Consider the following 22,746-nt stretch of genomic DNA (forward strand, 5'->3'; position numbering starts at 1 on the left):
GACACACACATAGGCAGCAAGATATTATCCTCATGTAGGAGGACAGTAAAGCAGAAGCCTAGGGCGCTAAGCAATCGCTGTTGTCATAACATAAGGTGCACTAAATTGACAGGTAAAACTAAGACTTAGTATGGTCCATTTTGTGTGCACACACATCATAGATAACTTAAACGCATGTGATTTGTTAAGCTGAATGAGGCACCAACCTCTGCAGCTTTCTTTAACTCCTTGGTTTGGTGTGGATTAGGGTAGGACAGACTTCATCTTATCTCCAACTCCATATTAGTAGTCTTGAAGACCAAAGACTGGCTGGTTGTTGATTACTTGGTCTGCCAATGGATGTGAAGAGAGATCATGGTAGGAAGCTGGAAGCATAGTAAAAAAAATGCCCATTTTACCAAAAGTCCAGTGAGAACACATCACAGACCGAGGGAGCAGGAGTAGAACAAGCAGTTGTCTGACATTTTCTACCCTGGAACCAAAAATAAACTATAGCCAGCAAACCCTATTTTCTAATGGCTGTGGAAGGTAGATAATACTAGCATATCTCCCTTTTGTGGTTGTTATGGTGACGACTTTTTGGTCCAATCTTGGATCTTGGCACCTAACCCTGATAACAATATGCTTGCTTGCTTGCATAGAAAGGCCTCTTCCCTGTCAGTCCTGTTATTAGCCAGTGTCCTTAGTCCTTGAAACAATGGAGGCCTAACAACCTTGTATTCCGAGTTTTGTTAATCACAGCCCTATCTCCGCTGAATGTCCTATTTCGTTTTCTTATAGTTGCGTGCACTAGAACATAAGATTCCAAGCCACTCAGTCAGGGACCTAGCAAAACAGTATCTTTCTCTGATCTTGTTTACTGCTGCAACTTGGAAATGGATCTGGGGGTGAATGAAACGTCTTCCACGCCGATCCATCCACTGATCCGTAGATATTTCCTGGCACTTCACAGTTCACATTGCTCGTGTGACTTTCAGTGTCATTAGTAGTGCAACATTATAGGAGTCTTTTTTTTCCCTAAAGAGGCTAGCACAAGACTTTTCCAATCGGTTAACCATGTCGGACTTGGGCAAAAGAAACATGGATATGAGCCATACAGGAGCAACATACACAGCATGAGGGCGACGGAGGGATGGCATTATTGGCATCCAGAGACTGGGCAGATTCCGCCGGATTCCGGGTGCAGTTAAATACGCCAGCGCTCCCGGCGCCTGATTGAATTGTCAATACCTTAAAGGGGGACGATGCCAATGCGTCGCCGTCGTCGGCACAGGTGTGCGCTCCCCAGCAAATCGCCAGTCCCCCGCCACGCCTTTCTCCCCTATTAAGCCCCGGATGCTACGTCTCCCCGCAGTCCACACCATCGTCTTATCTCGGGGCCTAAGAGCCAGAGGAATCATTTCCTTCTTCTCCATCCTTCCGTCCAGCCTTGTTGGTTTCACTGTGCCGTCGATCGGCATGGCGAGGAAATGCTCGAGCTGCGGCCACAATGGCCACAACTCGAGGACCTGCGGCGGGCACCGAGGCGTTGAGAGCGGCGGCGGCGGTGGGCTGAGGCTGTTTGGGGTGCAGCTGCAGGTGGGCGCCGCGCCTCTCAAGAAGAGCTTCAGCATGGAGTGCCTGTCGTCGACCGCGTCGGCCTACTACGCGGCGGCCGCGGCCGTGGGTGTCGCCGCGTCCAACTCGTCGTCGTCCGTGTCGTCGTCGTCGTCGCTCGTCTCGGTGGAGGAGAGCCCGGAGAAGATGGGCCACGGGTACCTCTCCGACGGGCTCATGGGCAGGGCTCAAGAGAGGAAGAAAGGTGAGTTCGTGTGTCCTGATTTCTTGAACAGTTCGTTGGGTCGGTATGTAGTCGGTACACCACCGTGACACGCTTCATTAAGGATCTGGGAGATTATAATCTGTGATAATCATCATGATATCTATGGTCTCACTAAGAAAAAATATCTGAAGATACTTGGTTTTTTAACTAAAAATCTGAAGATTCTTAGATGCATCAGTGTTTGGATCCTCTTCTCGAATTAGTTGCTGTCCGTCAATTTGTCAGCCAACTTGATGAGCGATAGCATGGCAGCTGACTTTGTTAAGGTTCAGACCGATGCCTCAGGGGTTGCAACTTGCAACTCCCATCCCTGCAGCTACTTTGTCATTTATTTCAGGGGATTAAATATCATTTATTTAAGTCTGGTAGAATTAACATCTTATAAGATGTCAAATTACGTTTATGATGCAGTACTGAACTTGTAAGTGGATCGTGAGCAGGGGTTCCATGGACCGAGGACGAGCACCGGAGGTTCCTGGCCGGCCTGGAGAAGCTCGGGAAAGGCGACTGGCGAGGCATCTCCCGGCACTTCGTCACCACACGCACGCCGACGCAGGTCGCCAGCCACGCCCAGAAGTACTTCCTCCGGCAGGCCGGCCTCGCGCAGAAGAAGCGGCGGTCCAGCCTCTTCGACGTCGTACGTGCTACCCCATCATCGTCATCCTCGTTGCACTTGCACGTAGTAGAAGTAACTACACAGCTGACATGGTACGGCCTCTTCCAATGTTCTCTTCAGGTGGAGAAAAATGGCGACAGGGGAGCCACCGAGCGTCGTCACAGGCTGAAACCCGATGCCACCAGCTCCGTGGACGCGATGGGGTTAACGTTCCCTGCTCTTTCCCTGGGCGCCAGCCGGCCGAGGCCGGACGCGGCGCTACCGCCGTGCCTGACTCTGATGCCGAGCTGCTCGCCGCCGTCGTCGATGATCGGCGCACCGTCAGCGAGCCGTGCACCGAAGCTCCCTCCTTCCCTGGGCCTGGTGGCAAATGCGAATCCTCCTCGGCAGGCGCCTGACCTGGAGCTCAAGATCTCGTCCACGGCCGCCCGGAAGACCGACCAGCAGGCCGGTGCTGCCGCCGGTTCGTCGCCATCGCCGAGGACGCCCTTTTTCGGAACCATCAGGGTCACCTAGAGCGAGCGAAAGACCACCCACCGGAGCGACGGCTTAAAAGAGATCTTTCCGTAGACGACGACGACGACGAAGAAGAACAGCAACAAGAAGAAAGAGCTTTTGCTAGTGGCGTGCTACATTAAACAGTAGTATGTCAGTCAGTGTGCGTGTGTTGCTGGCATGGCATTAAGAAATGCCATCACCGATCCATCCATAACCATCCTGTATTATCACCATCACAAGGCCCAACTTTACTGGCCTAATTTAGCCATGCAAATAAACAAGGAACGGGCCTCATTGGCATCATCTTTATGTTGACACAAAGGCAAAGCAGCCAGCGGGTCTTGTCTCTAGCTCACAAAATATTCACCGGTTATGCTCGCACTGGATCACTGACAAGGACGCGCGGCCAATCACCGGCAACGTTCAGGATTTCTGCAACAGTAAATATAATGATGAGTCGATGATATGGTTCGGTAGCCCCGGGGGACTAAAACGGACCTGCATAATTCACCCGCGCCGGTCACGTCCGTGTCGTTGAAGATCTGGGGCGCGGAATAGGATCCCGACGTGCGCCAATGGCGTCCGGTGACTGGCGCCGGAGGTGACAGGTGGCGGCAGCGAGCTCGTTGCTTGCTAACTTGGCACGACGAACCGCGGTGGTTGGCGCCCGCGACATGCGTCGCTCTCCTGAGATGGATGGATGCTCCGGCGTTGCGCACGAATTTCTTTCCTATTTCTAATCTATAATCTAAAGTTTCGATCCGCTCTATCTTGGCCGTCTCGTCAGGTTGCTTTGCTGATGAAAATGAATGATGATGCCGATTACCTAACAAAAGATCGCGCGATTAGGAAGGAACTAATCCGAGCGGGAGATAAAAAAGGCGGAAGAGTGGGTAAAGGTTAAGGATATGATGCGCCCCCTGCACATGAAGGAGTGTTGTTATGTTGGTTGACGTGCGGAAACGGTTGGCGATCGACGATGTAAAGTGACGATTGAGGCAAGGGAAAATATCGGACAAACAAAGCTGGTGTGGTGTGGTGTGCTGACCATCTTATCTCTGATCGTCTGATCCGGAGGGAAGGATAAGCTTCTTTTTATGTCTTCTTTTCTCGCCTTATCTGCCATCCACTGACCCACGAAACAGATTCAATCCATAACCCAGGTGCACAGCACATGTAGAGACAGGGAGCAGCAGTACGGTGTAAATACACCGAAGACGGTCGCTGGCGGTACGAACTTAGGTTCACGTATTTGTCGAGTTACGACTGACATGGCCCGGTTCATACGGTTTGGGACGGCGAAGTCACGGACGGTTGGGACGGCGACGCGCACAGTGCGGCCAGGCCAAACACGTTGGCACGGCGTCAAAACAAGCCACCCCGACCCAGGGGTCCCGGCAAGGCAGTACGCCGGAACACCGGTCGCCTCCCCATTGGCCGCTCGCCTTGGTCCCGGTCGCCGGCTGGCCGGCCTCGACCAGGAGCAGCCAGCCAGCCAACAGATCAATCAGCATCAGCAGTCGACGGTGCACTGTACGGCCCCATTTCGGTTCACACAGGTCGCAGGTCCGGGTCTGATCCGGGTCCTTCTCACGCGCGCACTTGTCACCATGAAGCGGCCGCAGAAACGGAACTACATCAGCTGCTAGCAATTCTAGCATGCTGTGTGTGCTCGGTGTGGACGGCAAAGACTCGTCGCGCTGTCCCGTGATCTGAACCTGGATGGGTCGACGAACCTAATAATCCCTTCTTTTGTTCTGCTATACTTCTGCGCGCGTGCCGCGTGGCGAGGCTCGTCACGGCCGTCCCGCTCACGGAATGATGATTAACATGTGATGGTCAAACTGTGACTCATCTTAAGCGGTTGTGGTACGATGATTGCTTGCCTTGCTTCTTCCCGTAAGCAAGTAATCTTCGGCGGGAAGGGAAGAAAAAATGCCTACGGCTACATGTAGTACAAGCTCGTGCCTGACTTTTGTTTCTGGTGACACTTTCACAGTCCGCAGATTACTCGGAGACGCATGTTTATGTTGCTTCCACATTTCAATAAGTGGAAGGTTCCCACAGATATGATGTGAGAAACATGCCTAAGGGCGACGGCTCATCCAAAAAAACCATGGTTAAGGATGTACTCACTCTATAAAAAAAATATGAGACCGTTTAGATCACTACTTATCAATAAAATAGTGATCTAAAGGGACTTATATTTTGTTTACTACTTGACGCGCAAACACGAGTTAATACACAACTCCATGACAGTAGCAGAAGATGACACAGCCAACGAATCGATCTTGTCTTGTTTGCACGAAACAGCTTTTGGAGGATCCAAACATCCGGACCACTCTTCATTTCCAGGGTGCTTGCTACTTAACTAGGAATAGTAGTGCCACGGCAAAAAAAAAAGTAGCAGCACAAGTGATGCGTCGTGTGATCAGTAAGAAAGATGAACAGATGGTTAGTAGTGCCTAGGACCTGATATGCCATGATTCGGCAATAGATGGTTAGGAGCATGAATTAGTTGACCACCTTCTCTTTGAATGTCGGGACACACTAAGGTTGTGGGGCATGATCAAGGCTCGGCTCTAGCTTGCTCACATTTTTTTTTCTTGCTCATATTGATACTTCCAAATGCCACCGTCCCTCAAAGATTAGTGGATTGATTTATCCGAAACACGCATCCCAGATCGGAAGGCCATGGCATCCCTAACGGTGCTCATCTCATGGTCCATTTGGAATGACATGAACGCGAGGGTATTTAGAAACAAAGGCGCACCACAGTTGATCCTTCTCGACAACATTAAGAAGGATGCCTCGCTTTGGGTGGCCGCGAGCGCCAACAAGCTAGGGACAATCATGCCGGTAGAGTAATTCATTTGTTGTACTAAGAGGTGTAATTTTGTAACATAAACTATTCTTTTTATATACGAGGCAAATCTTTTGCCTCCATTTCACAAACAAAAACGATTGTGCAACAGTAATTGAATAACAGCGACGTAGACTGCTTTTTTTCCAAAAAGGGATAGCCTCACGTTCTGCATCAACGAGATGCATACAACCAACTTATTAAACAAATATTCAAAATACAAAAACAAGACCAAAACGAAGTCATTCTTATTTTTCAAACCGAAGGAAAAAGTTTTGCTTTATTCAAGTAGTACAAGCTCGTGTCTGACTTTTGTTTCTGTTGACGCTTTCACAGTCCTCGGATTACTAGGAGGAGCATGTTGTGTTCAGGCGAATGTTGCTTCTACATTTCTAGTGACGCTTTCACGTCATATCTGTAGGAACCTTCCACTTATTGAAATGTAGAAGCAACATTCGCCGCCACCTTCGCGGGATCCCCCGTGAGATTCAGATCCACTATGCCGACGGCTCCATCAACATGGTGCCGGTGGATGTCCTCGCAGTCTGGGACTGATCCACGGCCTTCTGTGCTCACGTAAGGTATGTGCGCTTCTTCCAGACTGATGGCGCGGGTGGCTTGGGAAGGCTTGGGCTTACATGCGCTCTACTTGGCTTAGGCTGCACTAGCAAAAAGGCCCGTGCGTTGCAACGGAAGAAAGAAACACCACACGCTTAATTTACAAAAAAAATGGTCTATAATATGAGAATTTGTATTTACGGCCCAAACAAAGATGGTCTTAATTAACCTATAAAAGCGTAGTTTAAGATTCTACATGTGTTCTATTTCAACACGGCTTGCATGTAGATTTAATCCGTACAAAGAAACGGGCAAGTGATCATGCATTTATTCATGTCATGTTCGGAATGGGTTGTTGTTACGGGTGAGTAAAGAAAAACGACAAAAACAAACGATGACACATTAGCACACTACGGAGACATATGTGCATCAATGGCAATTTTAAGTTTAAGAATCACCAACTTAGGGTAACTCTTGAACACTTTTTTCACATGCATATTTCTTAAGTACATGAAAAGTTGTTAAAAATGTTGTTAAAAAGATACATGCCTTTTTTAATCATAAAAAGATATTTTTTTGTCTGAAAAAGAAACTTTTTGTATGGTTTCTTGTGGACGCAGGTACTTGCGCCCCTATTTCATCACTATTTCTTGCCATACATGTCATAAGTATTGGTCCCTATTTCATCACTGTTTATATCTTATCAAACTTGTTTTTTTGTCATGCATGCTTCCTTTTTACTTTTTTTCATGCATGTCCACTTTTTCTTCTTCTTATCTATAGGAGAATAGTGCAACATCTCATCTTTATCGGATCTCCTCTGCATTTTCTTTTTTATTTCTTTTATAGTGGACAACCCATATTTTATAATGCATTGTTGATTAACATTGCAGCCTAGATAATACGTTTTAAATTGTTAACAGGTAAAATAACATCATATTCAGATTCTACATATTTTTCTAATCAAATTCCATATATGAAATGTTAAATTTAGAGTTACGGTTTAGAAGATATGAGTATTTAAAAAAACAATTGATATGTACTATGGGTTTAATGTCAAAAACATTAGAGGTTTTCTATAAAATAGTAAAACGGACTAAGAATACCTATTTTGGTATTTTTTATTAATAGGTATATATATAGAGTATAGAATAAAATAGATATAGATATAGATGTTGTCCCTTCTTTTGTCGTGCTACTTCTGCGCCGCGGCCGTCCTGCTCAGGGAACGATGATTAACATGTGATGGTCAAACTGTGACTCATCTTAAGCGGTTGTGGTACGATGATTGCTTGCCTTGCTTCTTCCCGTAAGCAAGTAATCTTCGGCGGGAAGGGAAGAAAAAATGCCTACGGCTACATGTAGTACAAGCTCTTGCCTGACTTTTGTTTCTGGTGACACTTCCACAGTCCGCGGATTACTCGGAGACGCATGTTTATGTTGCTTCCACATTTCAATAAGTGGAAGGTTCCCACGGATATGATGTGAGAAACATGCATGAAGGCGACGGCTCATCCAAGAGAGCCATGATGAGCAACTCCAACGTGCCGTCCCAAACGGACGCGTGTTTTGCCCGTTTGGGGGTCTGGGCCTGGCCTGTGACCGTCGGCGCTCACAGAAGGTACGTGCACTTCTTCCAGCCTGATGGCGCGGTGGCTAGGGAAGGGGCAATGTGACACTCACGGGGGATTCACGGGGAGTTTACAGGCTGACTAAGTATTAGTGGCTAGAATTTAATTAAGGTTGGCGGGCCCCACAATGAAAATCAAGCGCGGGGGAAGGGGGGGTGCGAATTAGGAGATGACACGTTGGCCACTGTGAAGGTCCGTTGGAGGCAGCCCATGAGTCTACTATTATCCCTTGGGAAGGCTAGCGCTTATATGCGCTCTACTTGTCTTAGGGTGCATGTCATTGGCAGCAAAAGTACTACGACTTATGTGCGCTTTATTTGTCGCCGTCCAAGTTCTTAGTTGAGGGATTGCCGGCTAAATTTGTTAGTTAACGTAGTAGTTCATGCATTGTGTGCGTGTATTGTTTGTCCAGTCCTGGATAATCTAGGAGGCTATGTTTGGTCACGCATGCTTAGGGCATCTCCAACGTTAGGCGCTAGAAGAGGGCGCCAGGAAAATTATCCTAGCCGATAGGTAGTTACGGCAACAATTCCTTGCATCGGGCGCCACAACGATGCAAAAATTGGCACCGAGCGCTAACATTTTTTTTCCCAACAGATGATACACCGATCACTATTTTCCACCCATGTTTAGCGTTGATGGTTAGAGCCTAGCGTTGGGACAGATGACGCTTGGTAGTTTTAAAAAATTCTGATATTTACCTTTTTCTGGTTAAGCGCTCAGATAAGTGATCCCCATTGGAGATGCCCTTAGTGTAGCGTGTTTGGGGCTTAATTAATTTGTTGTGGAAGCTACTCTATGTAATCATGCATCTTTTTGTTATGATGAAATGGAGGTGTTGTAAAATTCCTGTTCGCGTGCTTGAAAGCTTGAATTTGTTCTTATGGAGAGCGGCTTAAACATGCATGGTTGCGCATGAACATGGCTTAAACAACAACTTTATAACGCTTGCATCCTTTTCCTGCATTGCACTGCACGAAATGTGCATGCCTAAGTTTGGAGTACCATATTACCAGCCGAGTAGGCTCCTCTCCATTAGTTGTGTCCTGCTGTGCATTGTCATATAGACAAGCCACCGTTATGATAATATCTCAGCAAGGAACAAAGATATATATGATGCCGAGCAGTGAGAAGGAGTGGGTGCAACTCAAGCTCTTCACCAAGTGTGTGCATTGTTCTCATATGTAAGAAAATCAGCGTGTTTTGCTATTTGTTTCCAGGGTATATTGTGCGTACAAGTTTAATTCAGCGTTGTTTTGCTAATTTTTCCAAGACATACAGTACAAGTTTGCTGGAAATGTAAACATGAACAAACAATTCTGGGTTGTGATGTTTTGGCTGTCGATACAGAGGAGTACTTCTGAATGCCGGAAAGAAGAGTACTTCTGAAAGTGGAAACAATGTCAATAATTACACTAGTAAAATGAAGGCCTGAAAGATGCAGTTTTTGTTTGATAAAATGAGAGGCCTGCTTCGGTACACCCCCTCATAAACCGTACAAGGATAGTATGGTCATTTCATCAAACCATATACCCATCTGCATACGTGACACGTACGAGGCATCACACGCACTTTTTATCGAACTTCAAAAAATAGCGCAGGCGATGTGAATCAAACTCAAGACCTCTTGGTCTAAGAAGAACCACACTAATCAACTAGGACATCCCAATGCTTGTGCCTATTTACTTTTCTTTTTCTTCTACTCCAGTTCGCGGCTGGGCCGGGCCGGCCCATTGTTGAACTGGTCCTTTTATCACTACTTCTTTTTTTTTCTTTTTTGAAAAATGCTCACACTTACAAAATTTTGTTCAAAATTTCAAAAAATGTTTTATTTTTAAAATTTTATTCATGAATTACAAATATTCACATTTTAAAAAAATTGAACAGATATGTCAAAAAATTGTTCGTTTAAATATAAAAATGCTCACAATAATATAATTAAATTTTTTAACATCTATTAAATAGAAAAATTGTTCATTTATTGTTCGTTTAAATAGAAACATGCTCAAATAAAAAAATCAAACACTTTTAAAATTCCTGAACATCTATTGAATAGAAAAAAATAAAAATATATCAATAAGCGACCGGTTTATTGTTCGTTTTTTGTTTCTTTTTCACTGTTGTTGTTTTTTCATTTTTTGTTTCTTTCCTTTTAAAAATGCTCACATCAATATAATCGACCCAAATTTTTCCACACACTAGCATCTGCATACCAAGCATCCATGATAAATTTCATTGAGTTTTGACATTTTATGCATTTTAGGGTTTTTCTGGTTGAAAACCCTGAAACACTAGTCGAACATGACACAACGTGCGCTCGGTGTCTGAATTCCTTCAAATTTTGCATGGAGGCCTCCATGAGTATGCCCACATGCTGAATTTTTTTGGTGTCATTTCATACATGGTAAGAAGCACATCATGTTCAAAGGTGGTGGGTCCGGTAGGCCGCTAGGGTAAGTCTGGATGCACTTTTTTCCACAACAATAAAATGGACCCAAATTTTTTCCACACACTAGCATCACCATGCTAAGAATCCATGATAAATTTCACCGAGTTAGGACATTTTGTGCATTTTCTAGGATTTTCACGGTGAAAAACCATAAAATATTAGCCGAATTCCCTCAAAATTTGCATGGAGCCTACCATGAGCATGCGCACATGCTGGAAAATTTTGGTGTCATTTGATGCATGGTAAGAAGCACACCATGTTCAAAGGTGATGGTTCAGGTAGGCCGATAAGGCAAGTCTGGATGCACTTTTTTTACATCAATAAAATGGACCCAATTTTTTTCCACACACTAGCATCACCGTGCCAAGCATCAATGATAAATTTCATTGAGTTATGACATTTTATGCATTTTCTAGGGTTTTTCCAGTGAAAAAACCAAAAAACACTAGCCAACACATGACGCAACGTGTGTTTAGTGTCTGAATTCCTTCAAATTTCGCATGGAGTCCTACCATGAGCATGCCCACAGGCTGGCAAACTTTGGTGTCATTTCATGCATGTCAAGAAGTAGATCATGTTCAAAGGGGGTTGTTCGGGTAGGCTGGTAGGGCAACGTTTTTGTTATTTGCAATTTCTCTCATTATCAATCAACATGAACATTTTCTTATATCTGAATTATTTCTTGAAATTTGTCAACAATTTGAGAATTTCAAATTATGTATGAAAATTTTATAAACAAGATTTTTTTTTAAAATTGTTACTTTTATACACAATGATATTGTACACAAAGTGCATACCAGATATTTCAAAAAATTATGCACATGTAAACACAAGCATTTATTAAATATATGATTTTTTCTAAAAAATGGGAACATTTTTTGAAATTCCAGAATATTTTCATATTTTGTAAACAATATTTGAAAACATTTTTGGTATTCGAAAAATACTTCTAATTTTAAAACAGGTTTTAAAATTAATAATAAATTTAAAAAAGGAGAAAATGAAATTAAAGAAAAAAATTAAAAAATGCCAAAATAGCATAGCAAGAAAATATGCTCAGGCCTGGCCCAACCGGGGACGGCACCGTTTCTTCTGTCGGGTGCTAGTTGGGCCGGCCCAAACATTCGCCGATTTGAAAAAAGTTCATCAATTTTGAAAAAGAATGTTTATGAATTTGAAAAAATTAAGGGCTTTTATAGAACGTTTTCTAAAGTTGAAAATAGTTTCTGGATACGGAAAAAACTTCATGAATTTAAAAACAAAGTTTGAGAATTTAAGAAAATGTTCACGAATTTAAATGGAAAAAAAGTTTGAGTAGGGCGTTCGGGTTAGAGGGAAGGTTCCGTCCCAATGAACCTTTTTTTGACATCGTTCAAATGGATTATTTCTAGGGCCTTGTATCACCATTCCAAGGCACCATGCGAAGTTTTTGGTATTTCGACAATTCTGCATTTTCAAATAACGTTCGTGCTTTCAAACTTTATTTGGAATTTTAAAAATAATTCTATATTAAAAAATACGAAAAAATGTTTGCGAAAATTAAAAATAAATTGGTTTCATTTTTTTGTTCATATATTCTTATTTTTGCTTGAAATTTCAAATTCCGTAGTGTCTTTCAAAAAATTTGTTCACTCTTTTCAAAATTTGTTTGTGCTGTGACATTTGGAGCAATTTTGAAAGACATAAACAATATTTTGAATTTTTAAAATGCAGATATTTGTACTTTATGAACAAAAATTTAAAAACATTTTTTTTAAAAAATTAAACAGAAATTTATAAGCTTGAGCATTTTCAAAAAAGGAAAAAAGAAATGAAAAAGAAAAAAATGAATAGGAAAAACAAAAAAAGTAATAGTGATAAAAGTACCGATTCAACAATGTGTCGGGCTGGCCTCGAACTGAAGTAGAAGAAAAGAAAGAAAAAAGTAAATACACATGATCATTGGGTTGCTGGTTGGTTACTGTGGTTCTCCTTATACAAGGAGGTTTTGAGTTTGATTCACGTAATGTGTGCTTTTTTTTGTTTTTTAAAAAAGTGAAAAACTGTTGAGGGCGCCGCGTATTGTTGCGGGTGAAAAGACCATCTTACCCTTTATTATGAAGAGGTATAGAGAGATCTCTGTCGTCAATGTGTTTAGAGGGTGCATCTAAGCAATGTGTTTAGAAGTGTCAACTTTGGTCAGAGTGGATGTTATGTTCCTCTTGCTTAAGCAATTTCACTAGTTCAAGATCAGGGGCAAATTCAATTCAACATTTCAGACGATAAAAGAGAAAAAAAATCATAGGCGCAGTGAGATTAAACATGACAACTGCCATTTATTTATCTACACAATGTATTAGCACAATCTGTCATTTTTAATTGTAAAACAAGATCATCGTCTATATTTTCAATTTGTCTGATGAAGGTGGTCCGTGCTCGTGTAATTTTCATGTGTCTGAAGAAGGTGGTATGTCTTCTTTCGTGTACTTTTCATCGATTTGAAGAAGGTGAAACCAGTGCTCTGTCAACCGCACCATTTCAACTCCAAACTGAATCAACTAACTGATTAAGAAACGCCGCAACTAAAATAAGAGACTGTCACAAAACCCGCGGAGCATTCACATAATTTACCCTGACTAATTGCTTAGTTCATTTTCTCAGCATCACCAAATATACATTACAGATGCAAAAATTTCCGCTGTTGTTAAAGAAGTGTTTGTCCTAGCTAGCTAGCTAGGCTAGGCCACTTGTGTCATGACTTTATGCAGGGTGAGCTTTGTATCAGCGTAGCAGGATCCCGACATCATCCATGGCGGTGACGGTGGCCTGCAGCCTCTCGAAGCTGTCGAAGAGGCGGTTGGCCAGGCCGAGGAGCGGTGGCCTGGTGTTAGGGTTGGCGGTGGTGATGCAATTCACCTCTTTGGGCTGGAGCTCCTCCTGGAAGGACCAGAGGGTGGAGAAGAGAGTGGTGTCCATGGCGTCGCAGAAGCCCAACGGGAGCGGCTCCATTGCCATCGGTCGATCCTTACTACTTACTCCCTTTGTAAACTAATATAAGAGCATTTAGATCACTATTTTAGTATTCTAAACGCTCTTATATTAGTTTACGGAGGGAGTAGCTCCCAACTCTCTGTCACGCACTGCTCTCGCGCTGGTGCAACCCGGTGGCAGTGGCTTCTTCGCAGCGAGCATGTCGAGTACGGTGTCGGTAGTCGGTACTGCACTGCTGCTGCTTTGACAGCGGGGGCGCATCGGCGCTCCTGGTCAAAGGAGGGGTCCATTGGCGATGACACGAGGCTGCAACCCGACTCCTGTGACGCTCGATGTGCCCAGTGTGGGCGCATCCAGTGCTGGCTTGCCATCTGGTCTGGTTTGAGACGGGCGCGAGCGAACTGGTTTGGTCTGGTCTAGTGCTAGTTGAGTTTAAGTTGTGGCAATTTTGGAAAACCCTCCTCAAGTCCCTGTGTTCTCCAGCTACTCACGTGACGTGTCGAGTCAATGCCATGCTCTACCACTTGACCAGCGTCAACTCAGCAAATATGTACATACAATCATATTTGGGACCGTATATGAACCCCTTTGTCAAGTTGAGGGACCGTATTTCAGGTAGTTTGAAGTACATGTGCTAAAGTGAGCTCCAGCTCAAGTTTAGGAACCGTGGGTGAATTTTTATCAGTTTTGCTAAAGCACATCTAGATGTGCCATAAGTATTGCACATCTAAGTCCTATGTCATTGATCTTACGTTGAGATTCGTGTGAGTATTTTTTTTTTATGCTTGATTCACTCATTTAGATGTGCAATAATTAGAGTACATCTAGATGTGCCTTAGACACACCTAATTTTTAAGGACAAACATTTCTGCTTGCTTCCTAGGCTGGTTGAAGTCTTTTTGTTTAGCTCATGGCTGTTGTGTTTCCTAGAGCTGGTGTTGGTTAGTTTTATTTTGGTAGGTTTTCTTCTTTTATTTTTCTTTCTCTTTGCTTCCCTCTGTATTTTAGTCAACCTCGGCCAAGGCTTCAAGACAAAGTACTCACTTCAGCATCAGGTGGTCCGAGGTTCCCATGCATGACAGACGGCGAACAGTGTGTGGAATTGGAGCCTGCGAGCGGCTGCATTGGAAAAGAAGAACAATATCTCTACATGGAGCCTGCGAGCGGCTGCATTGGAAAAGAAGAACAATATCTCTACATGTTGGGCTCCGTCAGTGATGGATCTCACGGCAACCCTCGAGCGCAACGTCTTGAACATCATCAAGATACATGAAACAAACCACACGACGTCATTGATTGGAGTGTCTTGCACAAGCCTATCACTTGAACGACCCTAAGGTCTCCAACAACATTAGGCCTCATACACGTTAATTAGAGCAACTCTAACCCATCCTCTTTATTTATTGAGTTCAAGGAAACTATCATTTTCCAAGGTTACTAGGTAATTACTCAGGGATTACCAAGTGTTGTGCAACGGGAGATACAATATTAAAATGTCTCCCATGCAAATAAGACCATGACATATCAATGTTGCAGGAGATTACACCGTGGTTTGAAGGGGTTGTAGCACATCCATTCACTCCCAGTCGTTGGCATCGGCCATTGGCAGTGAGGAACGGCTAGATGCGTGTTACTTTTGTCCCACGAGTCCACGACAGCGGTGCTAGGAAACAAGCATGCGGTTCTGAGCTTACTGGATCCCCCCTCCCATTGGGTTGAGATTTAAACACGATACGAATTGTGATGATAAATTACGTAGTGTGATAGATGATGAATTATGTGCCTTCGGATAGTCTATATTACTGCTTTTGGTTCAATTCTTGCATATATGTGGTTTAAATTTCAATGGAAAAAATCTAGATTTGAAATGTTGTTGATAGGCATGCATTAGAGCATCAAAGTTTGTAAACGTTAAGTTATTAAGTGAAGTCAAAATGAGGTTTAGATATGCAGAACGGTGAGAGAAATAACAACAAAATTACGTTGGGAGTTAAGTTTAGGGGATGAGTTAAACGCCCCCTCCAAGTACCTACAAATCTTAGGAAAACAAGTTTTTTTGATGGGTTTTTGGGGTTTAAGTTTTAATTAAAGATGAAGAAGAGTTGCTCTAGAAATTCCAAACCTAGCAAACGAAATGATGCCAAGATCCACCCCATTTTATCCCAGGATCACTAATTCACTACACAATACACAGTTGAGTTTGGAAAAAAATGTACATTTTGGAATGTGGTTTATATTAGCATATAAATTTTTGTTCACGAGATAGGTTAGACACTATCCTCCTCCTAACATTCACGATTTTTTGAGAATTAGAAGTATAAGTTTTGGGACAGGTAAGAGTTGCTCCAGCAAACGGAATATGCTAAGACTATTCACTTGAGCATGCAAAATGCATAGAGGTAATAGCACCCCAGGTACCCTAACTTGCACCCAATGTGATGATCTAGTCCCAAACTTGCAAAACTAGACCAACTCATACCCCAACTTGCAACCAATGTGATGTTTTAGTCCCAGGCCAATCACAGCTCGCCAATTGGCTGCCAAGTGGCCGGGCCGGTCAGCGCCTGTAGTTTTGCACAAACCCCCTGCCGTTTCACTCATTCAACCCGCAGTACCCCCCACCTGAATTAAAGTCGAAGGAATCGAGTTCATGTCCGCTCTGCTGGTCCACTCGTTCCCCATCTGCCCCCTTGCCCCCGCGGCTCTAGCATCAGCTTATCCACGCCGACAGCAAGCTCGCCGCCGCCGTCCAGCTCACCGCCGCCGTCCAGGTCGCCTCCATGGTATCTTGGAGTGACGGATCGAGCTCGTCCTCCGACGGCTACTCTGTGACAAGTGAGGTTAGTTCTTGGCTATGTCTCTGGCAGATAGGGATTGAGCAGAAATGTATGTTCTTGAGTAGCAAAAATGTATGTTTGGTGACAAGAATATGTTGTATGTAGGCTCCTGCTCCTGCCACCATTTTCTGCTCTGAGTGGACAGGCCTTGCTCCAGATATTGCAGCTAGATGTGAACACCAGTGTGTGTGTGAGAAGTTTGTGTGCTTTGAATCAGTTGACAGTGGAAGGAGGTATCTTGCTTGTGCTCAAAAGGTAAGTAGATCTACCAAACTTGCAATGTGTCATGTAAATGTGGAGGAGTTCATTTGATCTGTATAATAGTGTGCCATGTAAATGTGGAGGAGTGCATTTTCAGTTAAGAGCATCTAGTTTGTGAACTTAAATTAATCCTTTAGTTAACAGCATCTTGTTAGTGAACTTAAGTGAATTTCAAATGAACTAACAGAACTTAACTTAACTTAACTTAATTGAAATGAAATAACAGAATTTAAATGAAATAACAGAACTTAACTGAATTAGAATGAAATAGCTGAACTTAACTGAAATTAACTGAATTCAAATGAATGACTGAATTTAACTAAATCCAAATCAAATGAACTAACTGAATTCTATCTTATTTGTTAGGAAATACCTAAATGCAAGTTTGTGGAGTGGATTGACCCTGAATGGCCAGACACTCTGAAGATGAGTTTAGCCAGGGTTTGGGCCATGTATGATGATGAGGTAAAGCTGAGGCTCAGGGAAAGTGTAGTTCTTGCTGAAGAAAATTTTAGGGTTGTGAAAGAGAAGAAAAAGATGGCAAATGATCTGAGGTTTTTTAAACTAGATTTTGCTAAGATGGTGGGTGACAAGGAGCAGGCAGTTACTGAATTGGGCAATGCAAGACTTGCTCTTTCTGACCTAAAGGAAGAGCTTCAGAAGAAGAAGATGGCTGATAAATCTACCACTAGCATTCATCAGGTTGTGAGGGCTAAGGCAGAGAAAGAGAGGGATGAGATGAAGCAACAGATGGAGAGCATGAAGGAAGAGTTGGACAAAGTGGTGTCACAGAGGGATGAGCTGAAGAAGGAGAAGAAGAAACTAGAGTACATGATTGGTGATCTATTCAGGCACAAGGAGGAGACCAAGAGCAAGATAAGGAGGGTGAAGGAGATCTTAGATGAATCTGAGTAATTCATTGTTGGTGCAAGTTGTATTAGACTGAATTTGTATGAGTACCCAGGTTATGTTGTTGCAAGTTGTATTAGACTGAATTCGCTTTTAGTTAAGTGAATTTGTATGACTGCCCCAAGTTAAGTGAATTTGCAAGTTGTATTTCATTTGCTTTTAGTAAACTGAATTTGCTTTTAGTAAACTGAATTTGCTTTTAGTTAACTGAATTTGTGTGACTTACTGAATGACCAGTTCAGTGAAGATTCAGTTACATGCAAACTCTAGTAAAAATGTCCAGAATTGGAACTAACAGAGAATAAGTAGTATAGATTTAGTACATTGCACTAAGAGTTAACTGACTCATACATAGATAGAACACTTCCTTCTCTTCTCTTCTCTAAAATGTTCAAATATCTAACACCATTCCTGCTTCTCTTCTCTTCTGGTGTTTTCTTCCTGTTTTTCTTTGGCCTTCCCAACTGTTTAGTGAAAACTGGTGGATATACCTTGTCTCCATTCTGTTTCTCCCAATGCTTTGGATCTCTAAGTGGAACCAAAGTGTATCCATATGCTTTAAGATAATTCTCCACACTATAGCATTCATGAACCATTGTCACTGGGTCAATTCTCTCCTCCCTGCAACATGCTATACTATGGCCACATGGTACTCCAGAGAGCTGCCATCTCCTGCAGTCACAAGTGTGCAAGCACAAGTCAACTATATAGCTAGAGTTACCAGACTGAACTCTGAACAATTGTTGGCCAGCTTCAGAGACATGGCAATTAGCAGCAAACTCAGTGTTCTTGTCTAGTTTCTTCATGATCTTTGGGCATATTCTCTGCCCTGCCCACTTCTCTATGGCCTCCCTCTGTTTACTCACTAGCCTTTGCATTATCTTGTAAAAAATGTATTCCAGCATGGAGAGTACTGGCATCTCTCTGCCCTCCAGAATATAGCTGTTAAATACTTCAGAGTTATTGTTCAGCAGAATATCACACTTGAGAAAAACACTAAAAAATGATTTACACCATGTCTTTGGATCTAGTCTCTCAGTCCAATGGAAGGCAGCTGCACTGTGGGAATCCATTTTCTCACAGTTTTGGCTCCACTTAACCCTGTTTGGTGCTCTTGCAATGGCCCACAGATCTTGCTCCAGTTGCTCTCCTTTGTGCTTCTCATTGAAATTCTGATAAATATGCCTAACACAAAACCTATGCTCAGCATCTGGCCAGATTTTTTGCACAGCATTGATCAAACCTTTCTGCTTGTCACTCATAATAGTGAAAGGAGCAGTATTTGTGATGTTAAGGTCATCTCTCAATGTAGTGAGAAACCACTCCCAAGAACTGGTGCACTCTACTTCTACCCAACCCATTGCAATGGGGAAAATGCAGTCATTTGGATCAATACCCACTGCACTAAGCAACACTCCTTTAAACCTATTTTTCATGTGACAACCATCAATGAAAATAATAGGCCTGCATCCCTTGAGCCAACCCCTTTTGCATGCATCATAAGACCAATATAGAGTTTTCAGACATTTCCTGCCCTGTGGGAAATCTATGTCTCTAACAACCTCAGTTGACAGAAGAAATGTAGACCCAGGGTTGGTATTCCTCAATTCATGACCATAGTCCCTAAGCCTACTGAACTGCTCTTCTTCATCACCATGGATCTCCTTAAGTGCTGCAGTTCTTGCCCTAGCTAGCTTCCATCTGTTAGGGGTGACATGAAATTCATTGGTGATCTTTCTTGAAAATGTACCTAGTGACATCTTCTGGTCATCTCTGAACTCATTTATGAAATACTTGCACAGGAATTTTGCTGTCAGTGACCTCATCTTCCATTTCTTCTGACATATATGTTCTCCATAGTAAGTCTTGATGACAAACCCCCCTGTCCTGTTGTCATTGCCAGCATACAGATACCATGGGCAACCATCTTCACAAACTGCTTCAAGTCTCCTCTTGTCATTCTTTAACTTCTTGATCTGCACTCTGTTTCTAACTGAATATGCAGTCAGTGCATGTCTTAACTCAACCACATCAGCAAATACCATCCCTACTTTAAACACAGGGCAAATCATGTCCACCTTTGCATTGAAAGCTTTAAACTTGTACCTAAGTTCATCTGCTTCTTCAGTTGATAGGTTGAGATCTTCATCCTCAAGGAAATATTCAGGCTCCACATCATCCTCATCCTGATCTGCTTCTTCATCAACATCAAAGTCAATGTTGTCATCATACAGATCATCATCACCATCATCTATGTCATAGTCACTGTCACTGAAATCAGAATCTGATACAACTACATCTTCAATAACTGTTTCTCCATCTTCAGTTAGCATGTTCTGCTCAGCACCCTCCGTAAGCAAACTCTGTGGGTCTGTTCCAATTGGTGCAATATCTAACAAGGGATCTTCAGTTAGCATGTTCTGCTCAGCACCCTCAATAAGCAAATTCTCTGGGTCTGTTCCATTTGCTGCAATCTCTGACAAAGGATCTTCTACAAAGACTGAAACTAGGCTATGGGAAGGGGATGCACTTGCTGCTTCAAAACTTGTGCACACCAAGTCAGACCTAAAGTTGCTGATGAAATCTGTATGGTCAACCTGCACTACAAGCACCTTATGCTCAGCACTGGCTCTGATCATATGCTGCACATCCTCATCACTGCTAATTCTGATCAACCCATCTGAGATTGGTTTATTTGGTTTGCTGAAGTAGATGATGTGCTCACTCACAGGATATCCCAACCAAGCCAAGTGTTGTTCAAGGAATGCATAACATAAAGTGCCAGAGTCAACAAAGTCTAACACCTCAACAGAAGGGCTCCAGTACTCCAGGTTTGTGATTATGCCATAGAAAATTCCACCATGCTCAAGTTCCAGTGTAAAAAATGGACTGTCCACCTTTTCTCCATTTGCTGCATCACACACTGTTTTCAATACAAAGATGCATCAGTTCATAAACAAATAGTCAGTTAACTGAATATTCAGTTAACTGAATAAATTAGTCAATTGCATAACATACTTGAACAACAGTAAAAGATTAACTGAACCATGATCAAGTTCCAGTGTAAAGGATTCAGTTAACTACAGTTGTTCACCAGACGAGCAGAATACAGGCTACAACAGCAAGATAAGGCATTAACATCTAACTTGTCCGCCATAAACCCTAGCTATCGTGTCGAACCCAAACCTAAATTCATCGGCTGAAACCCTAGCTTCACTCCGCAATACATGACCCTACTCAAACTCAAACCTAAATTCATCGGCTGAAACCCTAGCTTCACTTCGCAATACATGACCCTACTCAAATCACACCACTAGACGACCCCGATTCGAGCACAAATGTACGAGATTCGAGCTGCAAACGGCGGGGCGACGAGCTCAGAGCTCAGAGGAGTAAAGCAGAGGAGAGGAGAGGGAGGAAAAGAAAACAGAGAGACGGGGCGTCGAGCTCACATTAATCAAGAGGGAATGCTCCGAACGGCCGGACGAGATGAGCAGATGCCGGTGCCTCCACGCCGCCGTTCGCCGGCGGCAACGACGCCTGGGACGCTGACGTCACCATCGCCCCGCCAGCCCGTGAGCTCTGTCGCCCCGACAGCGACCAAGTGAACCCTCTCGAACGGACGTCAACTGGAATCCGACAGATTTAATTCAGGTGGGGGGTACTGCGGGTTGAATGAGTGAAACGACAGGGGGGGTTTGTGCAAAACTACAGGCGCTGACCGGCCCGGCCACTTGGCAGCCAATTGGCGAGCTGTGATTGGCCTGGGACTAAAACATCACATTGGTTGCAAGTTGGGGTATGAGTTGGTCTAGTTTTGCAAGTTTGGGACTAGATCATCACATTGGGTGCAAGTTAGGGTACCTGGGGTGCTATTACCTCAAATGCATATGCATGGATGCAGTGGGAGCTGAACACGAGCATGCTTCAAGGTAGGGACACCACACGATCGAACAACCCATGCAAAACCAGCGCGCACTCAGTCGCCCAACATAAGGTGTGCTAGCTTGCATGAACACCCCACCCCCAATGCATCAACAGTTCAACAAGCACAGCACAATCGTCTGCAAGCAATCACTTAATTTAATTTCTGTTTCGACATATATAAAACCACAGGACTAGATGGGCGGAGCTAGTGCTGGCATGCTTTGTTGAAATATATCTCATGTGGCCCTAGGCGCATATATTGTTAGTTGGAGTTCTGGTTAAACTAGAGATAGATTAGTATCTACTTAAACTACTTCCTCTCTATCTCCTAATCCCTTGTACTCCAAGTCATGTATGCGATCATGGGATATGGCCCATCTCTATCAATAAATACCACGCGGCCCTCTCACGAGAGGGTAGAACGCTTCCCATCGTTTTCTACATGGTATTCGGAGCGACCTCTTCCCCTTCGTTCTGAGACAAACCGATCTACACCAAAACAAATCCATGGCGTCCTCCTCCTCCACCTCTACCCTCTCCAGCCTCGGTCCCCAGGTTCCGGAGAAGTTAACCAGGGAGAATTATCTCCTCTGAAGGGCTCAGATCCTCCCCCACTTCCTTGGCGCTGGCCTATATGGCTACCTCGACGGCTCCATCCCTGCACCAGAGAAGCTGATCACCGCCAAGGACAAGGATGGCAAGGAGCAGGACATCCCCAACCCGACATATGAAGCATGGGTTCGGCAGGACCAGCAGGTCCTCGGGCACATCCTCAGCAACCTGACGAGAGACGTGCTCGTCTCTGTCGTCTCCATCAAGATGGCGCATGTGATGTGGACTTCCCTGGGTAATATGTTTGCCTCACAATCTCGTTCCCGCATCAATAACATCCGCATAGCTTTAGCCAATGCTCAGAAGGGAACACAATCTGCTTCGGTCTACTTTGGCCGGATGCGGTCGTTGGCGGACGAACTCGCCGCTGCTGGGAGGCCACTGGAAGAGGACGAACTCCTCTCCTTCATCATTGCGGGGCTAGACCTTGACTACAACTCTGTAGTCTCGGCTCAAGCCGGTCACCGTCGACTTCCTCTACTCGGCGGTCTGCAACTTTGACCAGCGCGTCGAGCTCTTCACAGGTGGGGTTGGAGGCACCGGTGGCTTCAAGTCTTCTGCCAACCTCGCTGCTCGTCGTGGTGGCCCTCCTCCTCCGCCACAGAAGCAAAACGACGGCGGGTACAAGAAGCGGAACAGCAGCGGTGGCGGCTACAAGAAACGGCAAGGTAACGGGCGCCCCTTCTACTCCAACAACAAGGGCTCCCGTCCCGGCCAAGGAGGCCCAGGAGGTCCCGGAGGTCTAGGCGGCCCTGCACCTGGCAACAACGCCAGGAACAACGACCCAATCCAA

At 44.1% G+C, this 22,746-nt stretch overlaps 1 protein-coding gene across 1 annotated transcript; it reads left to right on the forward strand.

The window, feature by feature from the left end:
- Nucleotides 1-1,231: 1,231 nt before the first annotated feature.
- Nucleotides 1,232-3,251, forward strand: LOC119267208 (transcription factor MYBS1-like). Its single transcript, XM_037548564.1, has 3 exons — nt 1,232-1,801; nt 2,263-2,459; nt 2,559-3,251. The coding sequence occupies exons 1-3, from the start codon at nt 1,336-1,338 to the stop codon at nt 2,952-2,954; spliced, it is 1,059 nt and encodes a 352-aa protein (XP_037404461.1). The 5' UTR covers nt 1,232-1,335; the 3' UTR covers nt 2,955-3,251.
- Nucleotides 3,252-22,746: the final 19,495 nt, after the last annotated feature.

This window comes from Triticum dicoccoides, chromosome 3A (genome assembly GCF_002162155.2).
Source record: "Triticum dicoccoides isolate Atlit2015 ecotype Zavitan chromosome 3A, WEW_v2.0, whole genome shotgun sequence".
Lineage (NCBI taxonomy): Eukaryota > Viridiplantae > Streptophyta > Magnoliopsida > Poales > Poaceae > Triticum > Triticum dicoccoides.